Source organism: Poecilia mexicana, unplaced genomic scaffold (genome assembly GCF_051168715.1).
Source record: "Poecilia mexicana isolate PSO_F unplaced genomic scaffold, ASM5116871v1 scaffold_22, whole genome shotgun sequence".
Lineage (NCBI taxonomy): Eukaryota > Metazoa > Chordata > Actinopteri > Cyprinodontiformes > Poeciliidae > Poecilia > Poecilia mexicana.
The window spans coordinates 17,396,420-17,422,585 of NW_028263391.1; the positions used below are offsets into that span (position 1 = coordinate 17,396,420).

Genomic DNA, 26,166 nt, shown 5'->3' on the forward strand with positions numbered 1-26,166 from the left:
GAATCCAGTGATTTGTTCTGCCAAAGTCTGCAAATGGTGAGACATGATTTATATAATGAACCATCATTACATCAATTGTTTTATTTTATTTTGCTCATATGTTCGAGGGGTCAGCTAATTAGCCTTTTTCTTGCAGCCATTTTCTAATTTATAGAAATCAACACAGCACACAACATACATTAACTTGAATGTACGTTCTTGACGACTTGCCAAGAGAAATAAATCTCTGTGTGATGTAATATTTACACCACGGGGAAACAGGAAGACATGGATTATAAGTAAAAGTTGAAAAAGTAACAACTATATAGGGAAAAAAATGCTTCATTTACATATTTATGTTTTATAAGAACTGTAAGGTTTGTCATTAAGGGTGGCCTTGATGGATTTATTAAAAACAAGTACTTGCTATGGGATTTTCTTTCTTGCCATGAATGAACTAACTCAAATTAAGGTTGTATTATTTTATCAGTTTAAATATACTAGTGCAATAAAATATTGATCTATTTCAATGCAACACTTTTTGCCAATAAAGGTAATGTATCCTTAAAAAAAATTAAATTCCAAAATAAAAAAGAACCATCTTTATAACCATGCAATGCGCCTTTCTGATTAACTTCTTAAAGCTGATATTCAAGTTGTAAAACATTTTACTGAGTTTTGATGCCATGTGCACAATTGATAAAACATCTAATTTTGTATGATTTGTTTAATCCTAAAGTAGGACATTGGTTTTGACTTTAAATACGTGGCTTCGTGATACACTCAGTTTATTTCTCATAGGAATTTATTAGGTCACAGCTGCCTTTTGGTTGTATTTATTAGAGTAAAGGGAGTGAATACACATCACTCAGCTGCTATAAAACCACCATTTTCTCTTCATCTCAAAAAGATGCACTAATTTGTGTTGGTTTATCCATTTATATATCATTTAAAGCCAAGATAAAAATAAATACTTTGCTGATTATACGATTCCTACAAATACATGTATGTGAAGCAACACCAACCTGCTCTAGAATCATATCGTATCATTTTAGAGTTCATACTGCAGTGTAGCAAACCCAAACATCAGTTTTTCCTGTAAGTCGCTGAAACGTATTGATCCAGTCTGGATCTTTTCTTCTGATCAGCTTAAAATGACTCATCATCCTGCTCGAGCAAAAAAAAAAAAAAAAAAAAATCATTTGCTTGCACTTGTTCCTTATTTTGTATTTATTTTTTTCAGAACAATAAAAATAGTTTACCAAACAAACACTTCTTCATTCTCTCCTTTTTGACTTCTATTTACAGCAGAAAAAAACAAAACAAAAAAAAAACAACGGGAACAAAAGCAACGCCCGGTCGTGTCCATTTCATCTCTTCATGGCTCCGTTTGCACCCAGATCCTCCTCCTCTCAGCCTCTCTCCCTCGGCAGGCTTCTCAAGGAGCTCCAGGGCCTATTGCTGTGTCTGTGACGAGGTATACCGGCTCTTTAAGAAAAAGGTGACGCTTCATTTTAAGCAGATATTTATATTTTTAGCTACTTGTTTAGAGATGCGAGCACTTTACCTGTTAGTATTTGCAACATTTAGCAGGTTAGGACACACGTCTTTCACTTAGTGGCGTGACTTTGGAAGATAAGACACACTGACCCCATGTTCAAACGGACACGTTACATAACTGTTATACGGAAAGACAAGATAACAGACACGTTTCAGAAGCATGTTTTTGTCCAGCAGAGATTAAAAGGTAAAAAAAAAAAAAAAAAGTTGGGTGAAGAAAGGGGGGTCCCTGAGGGAAGCGAGGAGAGATGATTTGAATGCACAAACAAGTCCTAACAGACGTACAGGAATAATGGAGCAGCGATGCTGAATTATCACACACACCTCTGCAACAGTATGTGCAACCTTTGGACCTAACAGCTTCATGATACAGTACAGGAAGCACCTTTGAAATGTCAGAAAGAAATCAGGCCCTCACAAACCACGAATGTAGTTTCCCCTCTCATCTGGGGTGTGAACATTTTCAGCCTAAAAGGAGTTTTTCTATTTAAGCTTTACATATGAAACACATAGAAGCTCAAAGAAAATCAGCAAACAAGTAAAGTTTGTTATTGCAGGTGTGGCCTCCGACTGCTGCCTCCCAGAATCCTTTGCAGGTGTTTATTAAAAATTTGGATAAAAAAAAAAAAAAAGGAAAATTGAGGTGCGGGTGTTGATGTCTCTCCTCGTTAGCCGAATACAATCACTGATCTGAGCTAAGAAGCTGAACAATCACCAGGAAACAAAAAGATGCCTGAGTAGCTGTGAGTATTGTGCACCTGATCAGACAGAGGTATCAGTACAGACAGACAGAAATGAAGAAAAACTTAGTTCAGCAAAGAAAGCATGCAAAACAGTGAGAAGGATTGCTGTGATTTAAGATCAACTTCAGAAACAGACTAAATCAGGAAAAGAAAAACTGTCAAAGTAAGAGAATTACGTAGTTCAGAGGTCTGCATGTAATAGAGGTGAAGTTGAGCACTGGCTCTATGGCTGCAGGTCAGCGGACGGGTCAGGTGGGGGTCACTGGTCCGATCAGGTTGGAGGAGGCATGGCTATCAAAGCTGGCTTTCAGTGCAGAGCGGCAGGCTAGCACAGTGTTCAGGATGATGGCGTCTTCTTGTATCAGGGCAGACACACGGTCATAGAGCAGGCGGGTCAGCCGGGTCACCCCCATGGGCCGGTCGGGTACAACCCATCCAAAGGCCTGGCCTTTAGTGTTCCCATAGTTCAGACAGGAGCTCCCAGCACAGTGCAGGTAGGAGAAAATGAGGCCGGATGCTCACATTTCAAATGTTTCAAAGGGGTTCCATACATAATATCAGGGGAGCAGTTGCTTGAATTAAGCCTCGCTGCTCATGGAAGGCAGCTTCAGTCGCGCGTTCTGAGCCCAAATCAGGACAGACGAAGAGGCTCAATAGTTTCTGAGAGTTAAATCCTCTTCTTCACTGGTCATCCCCTGATCCCAGGGCAATATGGCAATGTGCTCACTGCTCCTGCATCACAGACAATCATAGTTAGAGAAGAACGGGGAACAAAGTGCATTGCAAAAGCATTCACAGCCCTGTACTGTTTTCACATTTTGTCATGTTAAAACCACAAACTTCAACTTATGTGACAGATTAACAAAAAGTAGTTATGCAATTGTTAATTGCAAGGAACAATTTACATGTTTTAACTTTTTTTTTTTTTTTTTTTTTTTAACACAAATGCAAGTGTGAAGTTCCACACCATTTTCTCTGATGCCCTTAAATAAAATGCAGTGCGCCTTCATAACTGACCAAAATCAGCATAAACACATCTGTTGTGTGAAAGCCTCTGATGTTTGTTAGAGAATACCTCAACAAGGCCTTTTTCAGTCCATCGTTGTAAAACAGAAAAGAGTAAGGCCCGACCACAAAACCCACCAAAACATGGCCGTCCAGCTAACCTGACTGGCTGAGTTAGCAGCTCTCACAGCAGGACAGGACAGTTCTGCACTCCACGCAGCTGGCCTTTAAGAAAGAGTAGCAACAATGCCAAAACCATAAAAGGTCCTGTTTGCAGCCTCGGATGAGATGGAAAACTGAGACACATCACCCCCCCACCAACAAAAAATGAAACATGGCAGTGGTAGCATCATGCTGCAAGGATGTATTTCTTCAGAAGTGGCAAGGAAGCTTGTGAAAGTATTGACAAGGTGACTATTTGACGTTTGGGGACACCTGTAGGACCTGCACTTTAATTAGGGTCATCTTACTCAAAAGAGGAAAAATATGAAAACACAACAGTTTTCAGATTATTTGTGAAAATGATGCTTTATGAAAAATATGCTTCATCATAATTTCCCTTCCACATCATTATATGTATGTATTTTGCACAAAAAAAACAACAATCTAATAAAATACATGGAAGGTTGTGGTTAAGACACAAAACTCGGAAGCATAAATAATTTTCAAGCCCTTGCAGGTAAACAAGGTTAAAGGTCAGTAATCATGCAGGAAAGTTAACTTGTTAATATGTCTGATTATTTGATTACTACATGGCTTACCTTTAATTTTTTATGTCCCTCTCCGTGAAAATAATAAAAAAAAAAAAGACTTTCATATTCCAATATTTCCAGTGGCTTGTAATTTTCCTTCGTTCCTTCACTTCCACACATTCAACCCAGTGAGCTTAGAAGACGCCTTCAAAGTCCCGAAAGATCTTCGATTGCAAGTATCGTCTTCAAAGAAAATCGATCACCAACCAAACTCATCACTTTAAAAAATTCACCGTCTCTAATTTCTCCAGTGTTTGCATTTGTTCATAGCTTTTTGCTTCTTCTACCAACATTGGGTAGAATTTTTTTAAAAAGCACACCAAGAGCATCTTCTGTTTTACAGTTTTTTGTTTTTTTTTAGGAAACATTGATAGTTTGTTGCATTAAAGGTACGTTTATACCCTATATTAATATATATAAAAAATTGTCTCCATAAATTATTCAACAATGTTCAGTAGATAAAATACCACTTGCATTTCTGTCCGGAAACTCTCACTTTGTGCTTTCTGAAAACAAAACCAAGAACAAAAAATTGAAAAAGAAGCAGCTGATTTTTGCCGGAGGGTAATCCATATATATATTTGAAAAAAAGTGTCAGTTGAAATCTAACAGGTCTATCTGTGGCGGCTGGATATCCCGTTGCTATTTGCGGCGGCCGGTTCTTCAAGGTCGTCGTCCTCAAAACCGTGAAAGGTGGAGGTGTCGCTCTCTGAGGTGGTGCCAAACAGCTCCTCGGCTGCTGCGAATGTGCCGTCTTCCTTCTCCTCCCCACCACCAGCTGGGATGCAGAGCAGAGGGGGGCAACTTAGACCATGAGAAAGTTACCTGTGTAAACCATTCTGAGCATTTTGAAGTTGATGTCAGCGATTACTTTGTGCATAGGAGCAAGTTAACTTACTTGTGCATTGGCAGGCTGCGCAGGGAGACCCAGATTTACCCGTTTTCCTGTTTGCACCATGGCATTTATTACAGTAGTTGTTGGGAATGGTGGTTCCACCAGAAACCTTTGAACCTTGAAAAGATTTCAGGATACAGTTCAATTTGAAGCAAGTTAGTTTTTTTTTATAAGACACATCCAAATGTGATCCTATTTGATGTGTTGTAAGGCATTTTATTTATATTGCACAATGCAGTTCAAAGTGCTTTACATTAATTAGAAGGAAATACAAACCAAACAACAAACCAAAAGAAAGAAAAGTATAAAACTACATATTGTTTAATAAGAATAAGCAGTCCCTATAAATTAGTATGAAACTAAATATTGCTTCCAGTTGAGTTCTAGATTTGTACAATATTAAAGCTAAATGTTGGTTTGTCATGTTTGATTCTTGTATCACAACAATATCCTATAACTCTGTAAATTTCAAAAACAAAAACTCTGCTGTGTACTTTATGTGGTTGGTCAGAATTCATAAGTCATCATTATAAGATGGAACGTCATTTCTTAATGCCATAATTACAATATAAAGTCATAGATTTTTCTTCCATTGCCTCAGTTACGAAAAAGTTTTTTTTTATCTTCAGATCCATTAATTATGAGAGTAAAAGTTTCATGAGATCATTTTATTCTTTGAAAAAAAACTTGACTACGTTATAATTTTAATAAAGAATTTATAATTTACACTTTTTCTGTCATTTGGTTTTTATAGTGATAATTATGTTACAAGTCTGTTATTAGATGCAAATTTAAATTTTTACTTTCAAAGTCATTTATATTAAAACGACCTTTATTAAACACAAAGTTCCAGCTCTGTCTTTTAATGACTATAATTATGAGATACAAGGACATTTTAATTTCAAAGCCATTTTTAAGAGATTCAGTCATATTAATAAGACACAAATCTGACATGACTTATGACACAGAAACAAGGATCCAGAGTAATAATTTTGAAAAACAAGCTCAATATTTTGACTTTCATTCTACTTCACATCTACAGAGTTATAAGTTTAACTTCGCATCTCTTAGTCGTGACCTAAAAATCTCAAAACTATGACTATAAAATTAAGAATTTCAAAAACAGATGTTCACACATCACCAAATGTAAACCACTAGTACTTTACTGCCAACACATTTCCCAAAGGCCGACATTTCAGAGCTCAACTTTGGGGGGTCTTACGTTTGTGCCGGTCAGTCTGTGGTGCAGTGGGGGAACGGGACGCCACCGTGCTTCTCTCCCCGGTTCTGTCCTCCTCGGCCAGGTGGGAATGAGTGTAGTGGTAACTGAGTCCTGTGCGGTTTCTGTATCGCTTTGTACAGACTGCAAAAAAAACAAAAAAAAAAACAGAGCGCATTAAGCTCAACGTCTTGTTCATCTTATAAAAACAGCTCATTTTTATTGCGTCTGCAAACTAGAAAATATACTGCAGAACACACAGGAGCAATATTACTAAAATAGTTTTTGTGTTACAGCAGAGGAAACGTAGCATCTGAAAGTATGGAAGAAATTACTGTAACAGAACTGTCTTCAAAATATTTGGGAGGAAATAAAGATTAAGCTGGGGGAGCTTAAAGACACAAGGAAAGACCGGAGGAAACAGAAAAAAAAAAAGAAATGACAGAGAGAATGACACAAGGTAATATAGGAAGAAGCAAAAAAGGAAAGAAGGAAGGAAGCAATTAGGCCAGGGTTCCAGTATTGGAGAAAGATTAAGATGCATCGCAGGAATGCATCTAAAAGTTGCCAAACAGTGGCTCTGGAGGTCTGGAATTGGAAACCCCTGATTATGACAATGAGGTAGAAAATAAAACCTGGAAATGCCAATATTTTCCTATACATATTTTTCTTTTCCACAAAAATCCAAACCTGGAAAACTTTTCCAGACTGCGTAAATACCCTGCTCTATGCTCCACACGGCCAGAGAAGCCCTGCTCACTTTGACAGTTTTTATTGCATGTTATTTAAAATTAGAGATGTGCCGATCAGGTTTTTTCCTCCCGATACCGATCACCCATGAGGGCCGATCACCGATACCGATCACATAATTATTATTATTATTTTTTTTTTTTATCATAAACACTACCGGTTACATTATGTGGAAAAAGGAACCATGAATTCACCTTAATTTAGACAAAAACTTGTTTTTAATAACTTTTTTCAAGAAGAAACCTAAACAAAACAGGCATTGTGCAAATTGTACAGCTATTGATAATACTATCTTTAACAGACTGATAACATATGAAGGCTCTGAAGAGGTTAAATAATACAAAGAGTCAAAATAAAACCTCTCAACATTGCCAAGAAGTTCAAGTATAAAACTTAACATTCAAAGGCAAAAACAGGTTCCATACAATAAACAATCCAGATTTACTGAATGAAAACTTCCTGTTAGCATGGCGGCTAGCTGATTACTGCTAGCTCTGATTGGCTGTTTCTGACTGAGCGGAGTAATTATGCAGATCAGGGAGGAGATCGATTATTTTTTTTTAGAGATTATCTGTCTCATGTTAGGACAGCGAAAGTTTTAATACGCATGTAAAATTTATTTTTTAAGTTAGATGCTGCAGGTTTAAACAGATATTCGGTGTGAGAGTCACTACCAGGTGGAGCAGAAGCGCTGCTCTTGCAGCGGTTCAACAGCAAGAGCAGAACCAGCGTCTTACATCGCAGCTCGAAGACTTAAGTAATTTTGCAGGTTGTTGAGGATTTGACCTCTGTTGCTGGATTTTCTTAACTGATCACGATAGGGCTTCGGTCAGAAAGCAGGCTGGTCATCAGGGTGTTTAAATGGTTTACTGAAGAATTACTGACAGGACGGTGCAAATAGATTGAAGCAGTTTCTGAAAATACAATAATAATACAGATTCAAATTACCATTTAAAAATTAACATCAGTGAGCAAACAAACTTTAAATATCAGCATTAATTCCTTTCTAAAGCACTGTTTAAATTTGAATGATGCAGAACAACACCTGGAATCAGTCTATTTCCAACTGCCCAAATCTCAAGACCAACAGCCAAATACAAAGATAGTTTCAACACTAAATTCCAACCATTAAGAGCAAAACAAACATTCATAAACTATAGAACACACTTGTAACTAAATAAGTGCTGTCAGAAGTGACAACCAACATCCACCTATTCATGACACATGACTAACACCACAACTTACATCGTCAATGACTGCGGCACCAGTCTCAACAGTAAACAACAAACAGATCAACTGAACGTCAAGAAGAAGAAATAAACGGAACAAACCTCCTTCCAATAAAGGGAACCACTTCAAAATAAAAGCATAGACATGAGTCATTGAAGTACTTGAAGAATTAATAACACAGGTTATTTGTTTAGCTTTCTGACCGTCATGCTAATCCGGGTGAGTGTTTGTAGCTGTGCGCTGCTTTACCTGCTGTCTGATCCTCCGTATGTCTTTTTTACTGCAGTGAGCCTCGATGTAGCCAATCTCCGTCAAGTATGGCATTGTTTTTATGTCGTACTCGTATTAGCTTCGTTGTGTTGATGCATTTTGACGTGCTTCAATTTTCCGCCGCAACACGCAAACTTCCCCATTCACTCAGTGCGTTATAGTTACACATCGCTTAGGATTTGTTGCTGCGCGTTTGCGCAGAGTGAAGGAAAGAGGAGACCAGCTGCACAGGCAGGCTGCGAAATGAGATGATCGGTATCGGCAACAAGAGCCAATGATCGCCGATCACCTATCATGCACTTTTTCACAAAAATCGGCCCGATTATGATCGGTGACCGATCGATCGGCACACCTCTATTTAAAATACTTTATGGCTTTTACACTTTCTGAAGACCTTAGTACACCTTAATACTGGCACACTCAGTCCATAATACTTCCAAGCTTTGGAAAACTAAGTAACAAGCAACAGTCCTTCAACACGATTTAAAAAAGCTAAAAGTCAAAAGAAAAAAAAACAAAAAAAAAACAGTACCTGAGGTCAAAGTCTTTGAATTCTGCTTTTGTTTGTATCTGTCTGAAACAAAAGAAAATGACAGAACAAATAGAATGAAAATTGGTTACACAAGTAGACACACTGCAGTAAAATCCAACACCCTCTTGCTTGGATTTTCCACATGCAACTTGAATATGCAGGGACACCTGAGGTGATCATGACACAGGTCGCCTGGTTTCAGCTTAAGCGAACCATCTGGATGCGACTGCATTAAGTCTGGGACTTCATGGTCTGTGTTTGTTTTTAAACTGCCTTTTGTTTTGATTTTTTTCAAAAAAGAACAATATTTTTTCTGCAAAATACAGCAAGCTCATTATGTGCACAAAGAGTACTTTGAATGAACAAGTATTTATTTCTGCATACGTTATTTTCTGAAAATCATGACTTTTTTCTCCGCTTACTGTCACAGACATATGGCTTATCGTCATCCAGATCTGTCCTCCTGCGGCCTGAACCCCGGCCCTGAGCAGAAGAAACAATAAAGTTGCTATTAATGACTCCAACATACACATTCAACCTTCGGGCAATTGCACAGATTTAAATATCATTACAGAAGAAAACTGCCACTTCAGTAGATGATTGCAGAGCGCCCTCCAGCTACTTACTCTTCCCTTTCCTCGATGTCTCCGCTTGGGAGTGTCCACCTCGTAGTCATCGTCGTCATTGAAAGCGTCTTCTGCTGCATCTGCTTCCAGAACCCTCTGAAACAGAAAGACAGAGAGATGTGAATGGAGCTGTAAATATCTGAAGCAAAATTTGATATTTTAAAACCGCTAACAACCTTTTATTTTAATTTTAGTTTTAAATGGAGCGAGCAGCTTAACAGATTCCTGTTTCCTGTAAACAAGCCTGTTTCCACATGCTTCTGGTGGAATGTGTGATACTGAGATAAGTTTAGGTTTACCAAAGTCTTCACTGATAAAATAATGGACAAACAAAACAAAACAAAACAAAACAAAAAGAGCACTGAAGCTTTCTATTTTCTCTATATTTGACCCCAACATTTTATGTCAACTGCTCGTCACCCAGATACATTTACTAACCAGGTGTGAGACAGTCTGCCTCTCCAGCTCTCAGCTAACAAACTATGCAGGTTAGTTGGGAAAATTTAGCTGATTTTGTTTTGCAAACATTTAGGTTACATCACTGTCTGTATAACCTGGATCTCTAGCAGGCTCTCCTCATCATTCTTGGAGTTGTTCCTCTTGTCCAGACCTTCTCCTCGCAGAAGAGCCTCCAGTGTGGTGCCCTGGGTGGGCAAAGTGTCTCTGGACATAAGGCCACCATCTGATCGAAGGACAAAAGCGACTTATTAGGAATCATACGAATATCGCAAAGGAATATGATCCAATCCTCTAGCCTTTGCCATTTATCCTCAATAAGGACTGACTGAATCCGCAGTTATTGGTTTCACATTGGCATAACACAGATAAACAATAACTAAAAACACAGTATCTAATTCTCCAATAGTAAAACATGGTGGTGGCAGCATCATGCTCCAGGGATGCTTTCCCAAAAAAAACATTCCTAATTTTGATGAGAAAATACATGGAGCTAAATAAATGGCAAATTTGGAAGAAAGCTGCAAAAGACTTGAGAAAACTTTCACAGGATAACAATACTAAACAGAGTTAAAATACTGCCAATATCATGTGTTTGCATGGCCCAGTCAAAGCCCAGACCTAAATCCAATTGAAAATCTGTGGCAAAACTTGAAGACTGACGTTCACAGACATCCTCCATTCAGTCTGACTGAGCAGTTTCATGACGAAGAATGAGTAAAAATTTAGTTTATAGATGTAGTAAGCTGGTACATACAAAACCTGCAGCTGCATTTGCAATAAAAAGGCGATTCTATGAAACACCGACTCTGGGGGAATGAACACAAATGTGAGCCACAATTTCCAGAATGTTATTTGGCATTACAAACCTTAAAACCATGTATTATTTTCCAAGTACTTTGTAATTTTCTAACAAATTAGGATACACTGAAGCTTCAGCTTTAACATGATAAAATGTGCAAACATTAAAAGGGTTGTGAATATTTTGCAAAGTATTTCCTCCTACAGTGTGTTTATGGACAAATATCGTAGGAGGTGAGCAGGTTCTGTAAAGCAAACAAAAGTGTGACAGGCAGACAGATCTTAGTCACACAAACTCTTTCCAAAAGAGAGCTGCATGATCTTTCAGTTGGTTTATGGATTGTAGCCACTTCAAAAGCCCAAGTCCTCCCCCCCCCCCACTATCCAGCTTTCCATCAGCCCTTCATGTTACAACTACACACTAGAGAGACTTTTTGTTGAATATTAAGACATAAAAAAAACAGCAGACTGCAGAGGTATGAGGAAGACAAAAGGTAGGAGTAAGGAAAGCAGATACCACGTGGCAGCAGCCCCTCACCATTGTGTCTGCACACGTTGACTTTCAACTCTCCGCGACGAGACAACCCCCCCTCACCCACCTCCACCCTCGCTCGTTCTCTCCCTCCCTCCGTCTAAACCCAAGGGAGCTGGGGGGCTAAAAATAGAGCTGGCAGCAGCCTGCAGCAGGGAGCTGATTCTGCATGCAGCCCCAGTCTCTTTAGCACACCATCAGTTAGACAGCGACACAGACGCTGGCTGCTGCCCTGTGCCGGCCACCTCTGGCCGGGTGCGCTACGTGCTCCGTGGACGAGACGCCAGGTTCAATCAGGCTTCGTTTCACCTCTGCCGGGCTCCTGCAGACGGCATGTATGCAAGCCATTGTTGTTGGAGAGGGGAAGGGACAGCTGGTGGTGGTGAAGCCTAAGCCAGAGCGGGTGCAGAGGAAAACAATAGACAACAATGGGGTGTTTTTAGGAAACAAAGACTCAGCTCATGAGTTATTGCAGGATTTTGCTATTCTACTCCAACATGCTTTTTTCCCCCCTCATTTTTCAAACTTTCCAAAAATTGGGTTGGGTCTTAGGGATTTCTGCTAACACATGATAATGTTGCATCTTTTCACAGAAACTGTTGAAAAGATAAAAAAAAAGATGAGTTTGCATGAAAATCCCTCACATCCCCCCCAGATTTGGGAAACAGAATGGAGCGGCTGCACGAGCTCAGCAACACTAGTCACAACACGGAGTCCGTCGTCGACTAATGCTGTGATAAAAGCCTCAAAAACAGAACAACAAAACCAATCAGCAAGGGAGCTGGAGAGTAGAAAACAGGCAGAAATGTAGAGGACAGCTGGAATGTGTTGAGTGAGTTGTTTCAAGTGGCAGCCACTGAAGGCCAAACTCCATTCCCTAACATTTATTAAATACTGTCTACTGTGGCCGGCCTCTGTCTCTACGCTCCCAGCAGTGGTAAATCTAATTACGTGTTCTACTTCTCACAAAACAAGTTTACCAGCCGTGGAGGACACAGCCACATTTCATTTATCTTCTGGAAAGAAGCAAAAATATCTGCCATCCCGCTCTGCGCGCTGAGAGAGAGTCATTCGCTTGTGGTGAGATCATTTCAGATCAGCACCAGTGATTTAGAAGCTGGTAGGAGGCGGAGAGTCAGACGGGGGGCCGGAGATGGATGGGTGGGTGGGTGGGGAGGAGTCTTACCGAGCTGAAGGCCGTAGATGCCCAGGCGGGGGTCCGTGGTATTGTGGAGCCGCCTCTTCTTCCTCCAGCAGCGAGCGGGGTATGTGTACATCTGCCCCGCTGCAACACCTGCAAAAGTAGATGCACACAGGTAAGACAGTTTCACCTCTGCAGCTGAAACTCCACACATACAAATGGTCTGGTTGTAAAGAACAATTCAAAAAAGGCAGCAGAATAAACTGTAATTTTTAGCTTAACTAGCTGCATCAGGTAGGCAACTCAAAATCCAATCGTTTTCTGTTTGGAGTTGAAGATGCTGCTGAGGGAAGAAGACCTAAATCTGTGTTTTCTACCAAAGTAGTTCCAGTAGTTAACCATTAAATAGCTAATGCTAAATTTAGCTATTTAGCTGGCTTTAGAACTGGTTCTACCAAAGAACCAGTTCATTTTCGACGAACCAACAAACCAGCTCGCTAGCAGATCATTACATCCCTAAAATCGCCTCACGTAAATATTTGATCCAAATAGTTCTATTCTTTATTTACTTTTCTAGAGGGCAGGAAGAAAGTTTAATCTCACAAATTAAAATATTCAACTTGGTATCACTGTAAACAGATGACCTAACATTACCACTCTAACTTACTGAAGCAGTTATACTGATAATATTAAAAGGTCATGGTCAATTTTATCTTTAGGCAATGCTCATGCATTGACTCTCTTTAAATAGCAGGAAACAGAAGAGCACTTTTATTCCGCTACCAATTCAAATTTTTCTTATAGTTTTGTTTAATCTCTTTCCAAGTTCTGCAATAACAAAATGACATCATTTTGTTCTTGCAAATTGTTCTCGACACGTCATCTGGGCAGATTTTTTTCTTTTGTAGTGTCCAACAACTATTGCCTGATTGGTACACAGACAAAGGTTGTAGTGGGAGGAAACAATGAGGACTTCTGCACTTGACTTCTTATGAAGTATGAAATGCAGTGGCCAAATTGAACTTTAGTCCTGTTCATGCTACTTAAAGGGAAAAAATAAAATACTCCTAAAAAAAACCTGTTTATCCTCTGGCCTAGCTAACAGTTGATGCTGTTAGCTTAGCTTATCAAACCAGCGGTTTGATAAACCAAACCAGAGGCTGGAGTACTGAAAACACAATGAAATGGTTCTAAGCAAGAACTAGGATCAGTTTAGCAGTGGAACTGGTGGAAATGCATCCAATGCTGACATCTTTAGATTGCAATGCATGTCTGTGGTTCATCTTGGCTCCTATTTTAAGAGAGACTGAGACTGCAAGGATGAAGATATTGCAGTAAAGTTGCTCTGTTTTATCCTTTTGAGCTTCTAACCCGTCTGTTATGCAACATGCTGGATTTGGAAATACTGGCAATTTTCTGGAAATCTCAGAGTAAGGATCTACATCCTCTAGGCAATACATGCAGGCTGCTTTTAACAGGGCCGATGCTAACAGTGTTGAAGGCCCTTTAAAATGTCACCTCAGAAAGGATTTTTTTCTTAGTTTTAATGCAACAGTAAACGTATGTTTTACAGCAACTACTTTCAAATCATCACCTCTGCTTCCATTAAAAACAAAGACAGGAAAGCTAAAAAGAAATATCTTAAATGCAGCTCTCCAGCAGTCACCCCAAGATCACTGTATGGAATATGAATAGAGCAAAGAACTGCTTAAACTGCATTAAGTATTAGCATACTGTATAAGTACAATACATTAATAACCTCTATGCATGTAATATATTTGTCGATGCTTGCTTACTGTAGCAGAAAATGTTGTCAAGCACATAAGATGTGCTATTGTTATTAAGAAACTTCAACTAAGTTTTGCTGCCAAAACAGCAGTTGCAGGCAGATGAAATATTTTCCATAAAATTATTCTGCTTGGAAAATCTGGTTAGATTGCTCACTATCTGGGACCTACTGCATGTTTGCAAAGCAAAAAGAAGTCAACACTGTCTTCATATGCCTGTTTATTATTGTTTATTGCAAGTCACATCACCACTGCAACATTCACCAGCAGTACTGTGTGTTTTCTTGATCTTTACCACAAATTAGTCTCTTAAAACCTGTTTAAAGACTTCTTTCTCTCTCACAAGAAGTCTTTGAACTTCTTGAAAGTAGTTCAAAGACTTCTTACAAGTCTTTAATTATAATTTACAATTTCAAAATTCTATTAGAAGAAAAAAAACAGCCTATATGATCTCCACAGGATGAGGTTGGAGTCAGAAATTGCCTGGACAGATTCTTTAATAAATACAATTATGATGACAGTCAGTACGGGCTGAGATCTGTGTATAATGGGCTGTTACTTAGAGAGCAAATAGCAGGTTTCTCCACAGTGAGTCAGGGAGATTATTACGGATCATCAGAAAAACATTCAGCGTGTAGTCTGCAACAAGTCTCACGCATTTTATTCACTGCTGTGAACAGCAGCCTCCAGAGTATAAAAGTGCAGCCTGACCCAGAACAGGGAGTACATCGCTCTGTGAATTCTGTGCCTCTTTGTGTGTGTGTGAGTGGGGGGTGTGTGTGTGTGTCGTCCTACCAGGGCTTCGATGGTGGCGCTCCATCCAGATGTAGCAGTTGTTCTGGGCCACGCCAGTCTGAGAGTCCAGGAACGGCAGGCGGACGCTGCGTTCGGCACACAGGCGGGCATTGTAGCTGCGGCACTGCTCAATGGCGTCCTTATAGAACTGGTCGCCCAACCTTCAGCAGGGAACAACAGAGGTAAAGGCCACTGACAGTGTGCTCACATGTAGAACACAAACAAGCAATCACTTTATAGGATAACAGTAATTTCAATGTGTAAGCACATGAGCAAACTGGCATTCTGCTGCAGAGATTGTTTTGGTTATTGTGTGCTGAGTTTCTGCTGTTTCTGTGAAATAAATGTAAGATTTTTAAGACTTTTTTCACAACAATTGTGATGAAAATTTTAAACTAAACTTCACTAGAGCCAGCTTAATTCAACTAAAAAGTCATACTGAATTGACCCAACTAAAGCAAGTTAAATACAACTTGGTTAAATTAAGTTTGCCTTTATTTCAAGCTTGGGCATGTGACTCCAGTTCTTTTCGTACTTATAGGTAAGAAGGTTTTAGACCTTCACTTCCTAAACCAACTACAATAAAAGAGCCTTCAGACATGAATCTTGTGGTTTGTAGGGAGGCTGAATGTCTGGCTTTAAACTCCTTCTGTTTACTAATCTAGTCCATGGGCTTTGTAGTTGTGTCAAAGGGTGATATTGCCAAAATTCCTTAGCCAAAACCAAGACACATAGGTTAAATGCAGAGGCTGCACTTCTCCAAAAAAAAAAGAAAAAAGAAAAAAAAAACACGATGGAAGAACCATTGAAAGAAAAAAATTCAAAAAAATTAATATAAAGTTTTTGAAGTAGGAGTGGACACTTCATTTAATATGCAATGTTGTTAATTTTAAGATTCTTAATTGATTCACAATTGATAAAATTAGTTTCTTAACTTAGTTAAGTTCAAAATTATTCATAACCTTCAAAGTTGATTTTCAGTCATTTGACAGAAATTTATTTCTGATATTTGACCAGCTTCTTTTGTTGATCATCTTTTTTGTGATTTTTTTTTTGTTTTCTTGAAAATTAAGATTTATATTTTATGCATTTCATCCACTTTATTATGAGTTTATTGCAAACTAGATAAAGTATGAATCCAAGTATGAATTTGAGCTACTGCTGCACACTGACTGTCAGCAGGCAGAAATAAGGCCGCTACACTACTCCCTGCTATTTAGATACATTTCCACGGAGCATAAATGACATAAGATGGAAAGTAAAATCTTCCCATGTTAATTTAATAGTGTTATTTATATATTTATTTAAATAAAAAATAATAGTCAATAAATGTCATTAAGTCCTCCATCATTTCCTCTCAGGGTCATGAAGCTGTTACAATCTTATAATGGTAATAATCAACATGCTATTATCAACTGCAGCAGCCAAAAGTGTTTCTTTTCCATCTTAAATTTTCAGCAGCATAGGAATTTACAACAAAAACTTATAGGATGACCTATGTGTGTATCACAGTACTGTGAAAACACAATATTTTTTTTAAAATTTAGAATCTCATTGACATAACAATAAAGACATTTCTGTAGACATCTGTTCACACTATTCATCTTCCAGTCTAACATTAAGGAGAAATTATGGACAAACCCCCCTCCACCACCCCAAAAAAGCAATGCAACCCACTTACAACAGTTCGAAAATGCTGCTGCTCCCACTGTTAAACACATTATTACCTCCGTGGACGGAGCTATGCTGCTGCTGACTGTGTGTGAAGCTCATCACCGAAACAAAGACTCTGGGGGTTGATGTGAAGTCACTCCTTTGACCGACAAGCAGCTAAGACTGTTGCAGTTTAGCTCCACTTTTCTTGGTGCCACTGAGATTTTGGCAGTCCCTCAGGGTTTCAGTGTTAATATTCAGAGAGAAATGGGGGGTGGCTATTTCACATTCAAGCCCTCAATCTCTGCCACACGCCTGGTATGGTAATTAGCCTACTTAATTAATCTCAGCAGAATTCCTTGCACAAGGGCAGCTTCTGATTTACACGAGAAAAGATGGGAAAGAGGCAGCAACTCTTCTGACAAGGTGGTTTGTGCACCTTTTAACAGTTTGTTGTTCAATTACAGGGCCCAAAAAAAGGCAAATCAGAGCAAGTGTTTATTCTGGAATATCCTCCATGTGTTTTCAATTAGCAGGGCGGCCATTTTGAAGTGAAACTAATGAGCTGTAGGTTGTGAGTCATAGTGCAACTCTAAAGCTGAGACGAAGAAGCTGGAAGGGCAACTTTTCTGCATCCTTCATGCCTTGATCTTGATAAGGAAAACATCCAGCAGAAGGACAGCCACATCACGGATGCTAGACCTTAGAAACTCAAAGCTCTGGAGGAGAAACAAAGCTGTGTGTGTTTGAGTTACAGGAGAGAGGAAGCAGTCTCAGGTTCAGCAGGAGCACAGGCGAAGGTGAAGAGGCGTGAAGATGAGAGATGAAGAAAAAGGAGGCGGCAGGGGGGTGTAAAACAGCAAGCAGGCAGGTCAAGAAAAATGCACACGGTACTGTATGTATTTCTCCATATTCTGATCTAATCAAGATATTTAATCTACTTAAACTAAGACTAATATTTCTTTCCACATAAAACCACTTTCTTTTCATTTCACACTTAAAAACAGCTAGTAGAAGTGGTTATGAGCTCACTGACTTAGTCACCGACTTCAGACAAATATTTGACTCATAAAAATTAACACCACCCAGCTAGCCATAAAATGTCTGAACAATCAAATTTGTACCATGTGTTGCCTAAAAGTAGAGCTCCAATAAGAAAGTCCTGCGTTTCACTCTTGTTTACATCTGGATGTAAATTACACAAAAACAACCAGGGGATGTGAACTTTCTTCCTCCAGAATGGAAACATTTCAAACTATAAAATGCAGCAAAGAGTTTTATAATTTTACAAAAGTAATCTTGTTTTGATTTTGTAAAAAAAAAAAAAAAAAATGTGTCCCCTAAACCTATTTATTGGTTGTGCAACCCTTTGCACCAACATCCATCATGAAGCGTTTGTGATGACTGGCAGAGAGGATTTTACATCACCGTGAAGGAATTTTGTTTAAATATTTAGCTGTGGCCTTGCTGGTGTGTTCTGGATCACTGATGCATAAACCAACTGCTCTTCAGCTGAAATTCACACATTGATGAATTTTATTTCGGAATTTTCAGCTTAAAATTACTAGAGCCATAAATCAAAAGAACAACTTTTGTCTCACCGTTTTATGAGATATCTTCCCAAAAGTCTTGATAAATATTTTTTTAGAAAACGTGAGATGAGCCTTTAGATAGCTTTTGAGGTAGCCCTATGTGGAAAAAGTCAATGTCCTTTTTTGTAATTACTTTTTTTTATAAAATCTGATTAATGATACAAATTAAATAACACACACACAAAAAAAGAATTAATGCTGAGGGTGAACCAATTGCAGTTTTCTGACCGATCATCAATCTTTAAAAAGCCTAATCAAACAATGCAAATTTAGGCCAATACCATTTTTCTTGTCTGAAAAGTGTGAACGTTGCAAGTTGGTAGCTACACACATGCAGACATGACCCAGTGGACAGGTCTGCCAGTTGTTCCCCTCTCACATCAAAGGCCATAGTGGGCGATTTGTAGACCTTTGCATAGGTAGGTATGATTAGTGCAGAAGATTGGCTCCACATGCATCAGCCAATCGCCTAAAATTTAGGAAACCCTGGCTGATTTATTGTGCAGCCCAAATTAAAACCATGGAGCTGTCTCATAAAATACATGAACTGTCAAAATATGCCTATGTTCCCTGATACCAGAGCAGATAAAACTAACTCACGTGCTTTACTAACACTAACGTCGGCACACAGCTGCTATCGGACATAAGCTTTGCTGAAGTCCACGTCAAGAAACTTCAGATGGCTCAGGTAATTGGCACAGAGGTTTAGAGAGGGTTGGATGAGTAGCAAAAGGACAGATGAAAAAGTGGAAGACGGCTGTCTGTGCAATGAGACGTCCTCCATCAGAGGCCTGCCACTTCAAGCAGCAGTGCACCAGCTAAGGTGAGAGATCTTTCCGACACCTGTAATGAGTGACAAGACCTACATGCCCAACGACACAGGAGATGAAAGAGACCCACACCACCTCCAGGCAGCATGTGTTGCTTTGATCCCATTCTCAGACATTTATGTTTCTGTTCTGCAACTTTTAGGACATTTTCAAACAGCAGCAAAGTTTACAAACCAACAAAACATCAGTTACAAACTAATTCAGCTTTCACAAAAGTGCAGACGTGAGTGCCAAGATTACAAAAGTGAAGCAAGAAGCTGGACAAATAAAACACTATGTGCAGCATTAAATTTCAACAAGCCTAAAAGAATAATGGCGCAATCTATTTATACTGAGAGGTTAGGAAAGTCAGAAATGACTAAATAGCCCTGAATTTAGTACTCAATAAGGTTTTTGCACACATAAAATACAGTGAAAGTCACATGCAGACAAATTGGGACAAATTCCTACCTTCCAGTCTATTCTAATGTGAAAACTGTGGAAAATAAATGCATACACTTTTAAATAGAAATGGGATTTATGGCTTATTGAAAAAGTTGTTGAAAAGACTGCTTCAGTTTTCTATGGATTGATTTTTAGGTAACTTGTTTTGTCTAAGAAAATTTGTGAAAAGAAGCACAGGGTAGGATCGGATTTTTTAAGTGGTGAAACAAATTATTTACCTAGACTTCAGTGAAATTTTTATGACACATATTGCAGCGTGCTTTACAATTTTTGTCTTAAGAAAATGAATCCAGAAGCTGCGCATTCTCTTTGACTTTGGTCATTTTCATTGACGTATTCCCCATGTTCCTGTTAGACTGCTGTGTACTCGGCAGTCAATTGAAGGCAGTGTGGGCAGGTCTGCTGAGGTAATGCATATCAAATGAGCACCACACTTGAAATCAGCTGTGCTTTTTCCCTTGAGCCCGTTCTCTGTCTCACCCGGTGTAGCAGCAAAGGAGGAGTTTACTCCTTTGCTGTGTGAAATGCTGCAAAAAAAAAAAAAAAAACAATAAAAAAAACTTGCAACTCAATTATCATTGTTCTTGTTAATGTGCCGGCTAACACATTGGTTTCTTTGTAAATGTGAAGGCTGCACTAAATTTTCCATCTGCTTAAAGTCTTACACTTTCTAGTCTAAATAAACCACAGGCTTGTCGACACGTTGTAGACAATACAGTTTATTTCTAAGCAGCTTGTTATATTTCTGTACTATAAGAAGCTGCTGTACTACAAGCACAGCATTTGAACAAAATGTTCAAATGTTTGACACCTGATTTCTCGGTGAATCTCTAACACTGTTTTCTTTTGCATAACTAAGTCCATAGTTTAATTTTAAAAAATTGTGTTTCAGAAATGCATATTTTGGTCCAGCAGCTTTCAGATTTCACTCTTCAGCTACAACTTCTTGTCTAAATATAGCAACCTCTTGTCAAATGCCATTTTAAGGAATCTAAAACTATCAGTGACTCACGCAGTTGAAACTCCAGGGTTAATCTACAGAACTAGCAATAACACACTTTGTTTAGCAGTCCAACAACAATTCATTTTTTAACAAAAAAAAAAAAATATCCACAGTTTTCATAGATTGGTTTACATGAAGTGGCTAAACTTCATGTACATGTTTGCTTACCTGACACATTTTAAATTGTAAATCTAAAACTATAGCTTTTAAATTACTACTATGTATCGAAAACTTCTCTACTCTTCATTGTTTGGAAATCTGAGTCATATTTCCCTAAAACTTGTACTTGCCTTTTGTCTGGCAGCCAAGTGGTGATTTTAGAAGAACCAGAGAACATCTCCGGAACATGTGCTTTACATCCTCACCGTCTTCCAGCTGAGTGGACAAGGTGAGTGTGAGTAGAATGAGGGTGAGATGGAGTAAAAGCAAATCTTGTGGCCGGTGGGGCCTCCACTATCAGCTTGTTTCTGTCAACGGTTTGCCGTGCCACATGGGTGCATCCGTAATGCGAGCATGTGTCAACACACATTTTGCATATCTGGCAATGCAGCTCCCAGGAAGGATCTGACTTGTGAAAGCTCCAGTGACTACTTTAAAATGTACCCAAGAGGGTTGAGTTGCATATTGTAGAAAAAGTGAGAAAATCAAAACTAGCATCTTGCACGTTCTCTTTTATAGAGTTTCCTAAATTTGCAGGTGCACTGCTGCTTCACAGGAAGCCAGAACCGCCACATATCAAGTGAGGGGGAGGGCTTGTACAGAGTGACTGCATCCTGACAACAACCTCTGATTACACCAATCCGAACAGCACAGTCTGGGTGAGGGCAGGAGCAAAACCAGACAGTACACCTCCACAATCGCTCAGCAAATAAACAGCAGGCCTGACTCACTCAAATTCTACTCAACCCTGTCGACGAGGAAGTCTGCAAACGGGCCGATGTGGTTTCAGGAGAGCTGCGGATGAAAGATTAGTCCAGCCGGTTGAAAGCTCCAGCTGTGGCTCAAATTTTAATGAGCAATTTTACTAATTAAATATCCCAGACTCAATTTTAATCAGCAGATTTTGGAGATTACCAACGTCCTGTTCGCAGACCTCACACAATCGTGCAAGTTAGGCTCCAACGCTTCGCCAGCCTCATCTTCAGGAAAAAAGTCAAACCAACATTTCATTTCCCCAAAGTGAATCTTCTTAATACAAAAAAGGTCAAACTGTTCCACAGGACCGACACCCAATTAGTGTCAAGTGTGACTAATTATAATCTGACAAACGTGTGAAATGAAGTCAGAAACCCAAGACAGAGGCTAATTATAGCAGATTGAAACACTTCATTAAACACAGCTTATAGCAAGGAGACATTCCACATCAGAATGCTAAAACTGCTCTGAGATGAAAACAGCAGCTCCACTGCAGACACATGAGGAAGTCTATTGGGATGCAAGAGTGAAACAGTCCAGCAAAATAACAAGAAATAATTTTTAATAAAAAATAAATAAATAAAAAATTATGACAAACACTGCTGATTTGTGTAAAAGCATTTAAGTGGAAGCCATGATTTTCCTGGGTAATTCCCTCGTTGGCAAAACTGAAACATGGCACAGATGCAACGTTTTTTTCATTTTTTTTATTTAGCAGATCTTCCAGGGATAAAGGTGGGTAGTTCTCTCCCTGCAGGCCTCTGTGAGTGTTCTGCAACATTTTAGGAATTACTCCGGGAATTTAAAATGAGCTTTTTTGTAGCTAGGGAGTCAATTACCTCCACATGGAAAACCACATGTAGGAGAAAAGCACGACCAGGCCCAAAACTGTAGATTGGTTTCTCTGCCAAGTGGATCAAATTGTTCAAGATGTAAAGACATGGAGATAAAGACATATAGCAGCAAAAGCCAAAGTTGGACATAAGGGAAAACATCTGAAATAAACCCCATAGTGCTGCCATATTATTTATGTTTTGCTCACAGTTAGAAATATGATTTTACTTAATGCATGTCCAACCTCCACACTAATAGATTTTTTTTTTACTTTTATTTGATTCTAAAGTGACCAACATTCAACTGCAAGGACTGTAAAACAGCCATGGTTATATGAAAACATGTAAATTATAGATATACAAGGTAATTGCGCCAGCGATCATAAACATACAATTTTCAGCTTGAATGGGCCATACCGGAAACTTAATAAATAATCCTTTTCCTGGTCAGTGACCCCATCATGTTAAGAGTTACCAGGTCAGTAGTTAGAAAAGCTAATTAAAAGGAAATATCGACATTTCTCATGTCATTTTTTTTTTATTCTGGTCATTTGCAAATTTTCCACAAGGAAAAAAAAAAGCATAAACCAAAAGTAGTTGAAAATGTTAAAGGAATGTTTATCTAATCTATACACCATTTTAAAGATTTCCTATGCAGTGCAATTTGACAAAAAGACAAAGTTAATACTTTTGTCAGTTTCTAATTTATATATTCTCTGTAATGAATAGGTTTATTCAGGCTTGAGAGCAGCACAGCAGCAATGTACAACATTATGGACTTATTTATCAATGAATAACCAGAAAACTAGAAATGAAAAAAGAAACTGGCATGTGACCAGAAGCAGACGATTTTGTTTTCATTCGCTGGTTGCCCTTTTCTCAGTTAGCAAACACACAATATGCAAGGGCTAAGACATAGAGCTGACAAAAACAGTGTGTGTGTCATTTAATGAAGAACATATTTTAGTATCAGTGAGGTGTACAAGGAAGTCAATTAAAGTACAGATATGTAAAAACAGGAGATATAGGGCACTGAGATCCCTGTGGTTCACTCAGGCTGCAGGAGAGTGAGAGACAGCAAGTCTTCAGCAGATAACAAAAAGGTTCAAATGGTTGGATTCCCAGTTAAAATAAGGACCCCAAATTCTGAGTTCTGCTGAGTTTTAGTAATGGTAGCCATGCTACTTGCTAACGTTAATTGTTTCCATAACACAAGAGCGAGCAAAACTAGGCTAGTTATTTGACCTCTCGCATCACGCAACTCAATTTTACAATACAGGCCGTGTGTGTTCTCGCAACTGAGGTTGCAGAACTCAGCATGGCCTACAACTCAGAGAATTCATCTGCTTAAAACCTGTGCGGGAAAATCCCACATATAGCACTGATCTCTGTGTCAAAAAGCCTCATGCAGGAAGGCTACCCAACTGCATTCAATACTTTAAATACAAACAAAGCTGTCGGGTGCCATCTTAAGCATGTTATCATCTCCACCAGATTCTGATCAATATATTCCTCCGATCAGACATGACATGACACGATGATGTTAAAGTTCTACGTGCATTGCTTTAGTCTGCACTACAATCCCTTTACTGTTCATAGTGGTCACAGGTTTATGACTACCTCCCGAGATGGTTCAAGAGCGCAGTATTGGTGGGTCAAATTCAAGCCCCGCTTTAATCTGCATCAAGGCCTTTTAGTTGATTGTGAGGTGTAATAAGCTCACAAAGATCACGGACCAAAAGGATCATCTGATAGGGGTTGATGATAGACGTAGTGGTTTTCGATCAAACAGAAGATGAAGGAATAACTGTCCCTATTTATGCATCAAAGTATAAATATCTCAAGTATATCTGATCATTATTAAAGTACAAAAAGTGCAACAACACAAAAATTGTTGGTTGATGAGCTCATACACTAAAAATGATGGGAGTTCTTAGTTTTAATGGATTCAGTGAATAGGAAATTAGAAATTCTGTTTGTTTATTGTCCAAATTTGTCTAATTCTGATCTCTGGTTTTATGATTGGTATATCACTACAAATATATACATAGTAAATGTAGTAAAATGCAAACAAGAGTTAGCATATAAAGGTGAAGACAAAGAAGCAAAAGTAACAAGATTGGAATCAAAATGCAAGATACAATTTGAGCACAACTTATTTTTCTCTGCAGGGTTTGTGGTTGCTTTGTGGTAATTTTTTTTCTAAGTTTGGTTCCTCGGTGAGACTGAGGCAACCCAGAAGCCCGTTGCGTGACAACTGGTCCAGGAATCTGCACCTTGATCCTCCACTTCCACTCCACAGAGGTTGCACGGTACCTCTGTGGAGGAGCAGATGGTTCTTCTGCTTCAACCCAGCACTTCCTCCCAGTTGGAGCATCTCTCTGACAGATGGGCCCAGGATCCTGGACCAGGCTAATCTCCAGCACTCCTCCACTTAAAGGCACAGTGGAACTACAGCTCTACCTCCTCAGTCCCCACTGAGCCAGGATCATTAGGAGACATCAATAAAGCCAGCCTGACTGCTGCTGTCACGTACAGCTGAACCGATCATGCATTAGAAGCTTTACTAAATTATAATGCAATTTTGCTTTAAAATGACAGGAAGCAGGAGGCTAAGTCGCAGTTATTCCACAGTGTTAACATTAGAGAAACAGTACAACAGAACAAAGGATAAATGGGGGAAAAGATGGGATATTTCCTTGAAATTCAGGGATTTAAATTACTTTTGCACACATTGTTTAATTATTCAATTTCAAACTAAAATTGCTGTCACTTTTTTGTAAATTCGCATGTCTTGCTTGCAAATACAAAATGCCTCCTCCCTTTCTCGCACGTCTGCCTGCTTGCTTGCTTTCCTTTGACCAAGTCTTGACCACGTCTGCGCTCCATGCAGCCAAAGTTGACATGTCGACAATTCCCACAACTATAAGGGACTTTGGAAATGCCAGGAGATATTCCGCTGCTGCCTGTGCCCGAGCCAGCTCGAAGGGAAATCGGCTTTTAATCATTCGCTGCGGCGAATCGGCACGTTGTCGACAGTTTTCAAATAAATGTACAGCACAGGAGAGGCGACACTCTGCCTGAAGCGAGCAGGAGAGAAGCCCCCTTCAGTGCTAAGATAATGTCAAGGAGCTGTGTGCTCGTGATAGTCTAAATGCTGAAATTCGGCAAAATAAAAGAACAGCAGAGGGCTACTTTGACATGAAAGAAGTATAGAAAATATATTCGGACAGCTTCGCCTGCCTTACACAGACGGCTGGAAATGACGCACACGAAAGGAAATCACCAATGTACTGAGTTGGCAGCAAAGTAATTATTCAGAATTTGATAAATGTCTAAATTACTTACGCTTTCAGTGGATTCTGAATGACAGCCGCCATTTTGCTACAATGTAACGCAATATCGGCGTCTTGCAGTTCTGAGGGAAACCTAGGGCAACTGACCAATCGGAACGCGAGGCGAATTCGTGGACCAATCCACGGCAAGCGCGAGCGGATGGGGCGTGGCTTCATAGGGGTAAACTGTCAAAATTATTTTAAAGGGTTTTCCCTTGTATTCATATTGTACACAATTGAATTTCAACACTTTTAAAGAGACCATCCACTGTATCCCCGAAAGCTGACTGTGGAATTTTTGGTGTAATAAAATAGCACATTTTAAATGGCAATGAATGTTAATATGGAAAAAAAAATATTTCCTTTATTAAAATAAGCATAAATCATTTAGCATATTTAATAAGCACACTAAATCTTTTCCCACTCACTATTTCTGTGGTTGCAGTGTTTGACAGGAATAGAGTGCACACAATCTCTTCCTCCCACAT

The 26,166-nt window shown here is 39.1% G+C and overlaps 1 protein-coding gene across 5 annotated transcripts; it reads right to left on the bottom strand.

Moving 5' to 3' along the window:
- Positions 1-1,191: 1,191 nt before the first annotated feature.
- On the bottom strand, positions 1,192-25,995 carry LOC106903585 (zinc finger protein DPF3-like). Of its 5 annotated transcripts, XR_015761902.1 has the most exons (13): positions 25,692-25,995; positions 15,074-15,234; positions 12,537-12,644; positions 10,116-10,243; positions 9,562-9,657; positions 9,358-9,418; positions 8,936-8,977; positions 6,157-6,297; positions 4,938-5,051; positions 4,049-4,817; positions 2,459-3,014; positions 1,547-1,657; positions 1,192-1,467 (listed from the first exon to the last, which is right to left on the bottom strand). XR_015761902.1 is itself a non-coding variant. In XM_014967492.2 (10 exons), exons 1-10 carry the CDS (start codon positions 25,853-25,855, stop codon positions 4,654-4,656), a joined length of 1,179 nt encoding a protein of 392 aa, XP_014822978.2. In that variant the 5' UTR covers positions 25,856-25,995; the 3' UTR covers positions 3,191-4,653. The 5 variants fall into 5 exon arrangements, 1 of the variants encoding a protein (XP_014822978.2); XR_015761900.1 differs by having other exon boundaries at positions 1,192-1,657; XR_015761901.1 differs by having other exon boundaries at positions 1,547-3,014.
- Positions 25,996-26,166: the final 171 nt, after the last annotated feature.

Bases quoted from the DNA above. Each gene is read 5' to 3' on its own strand.
- LOC106903585 (XM_014967492.2), bottom strand. From the start codon at position 25,855: ATGAAGCCACGCCCCATCCGCTCGCGCTTGCCGTGGATTGGTCCACGA. The intron at 15,235-25,691 runs GTAAGTAATTTA...TCCCTGCTGAAG, and splicing joins ATTCAGAATCCACTGAAAGC to GTTGGGCGACCAGTTCTATA. The intron at 9,419-9,561 runs GTAAGTAGCTGG...TCTTCTGCTCAG, and splicing joins GACATCGAGGAAAGGGAAGA to GGCCGGGGTTCAGGCCGCAG.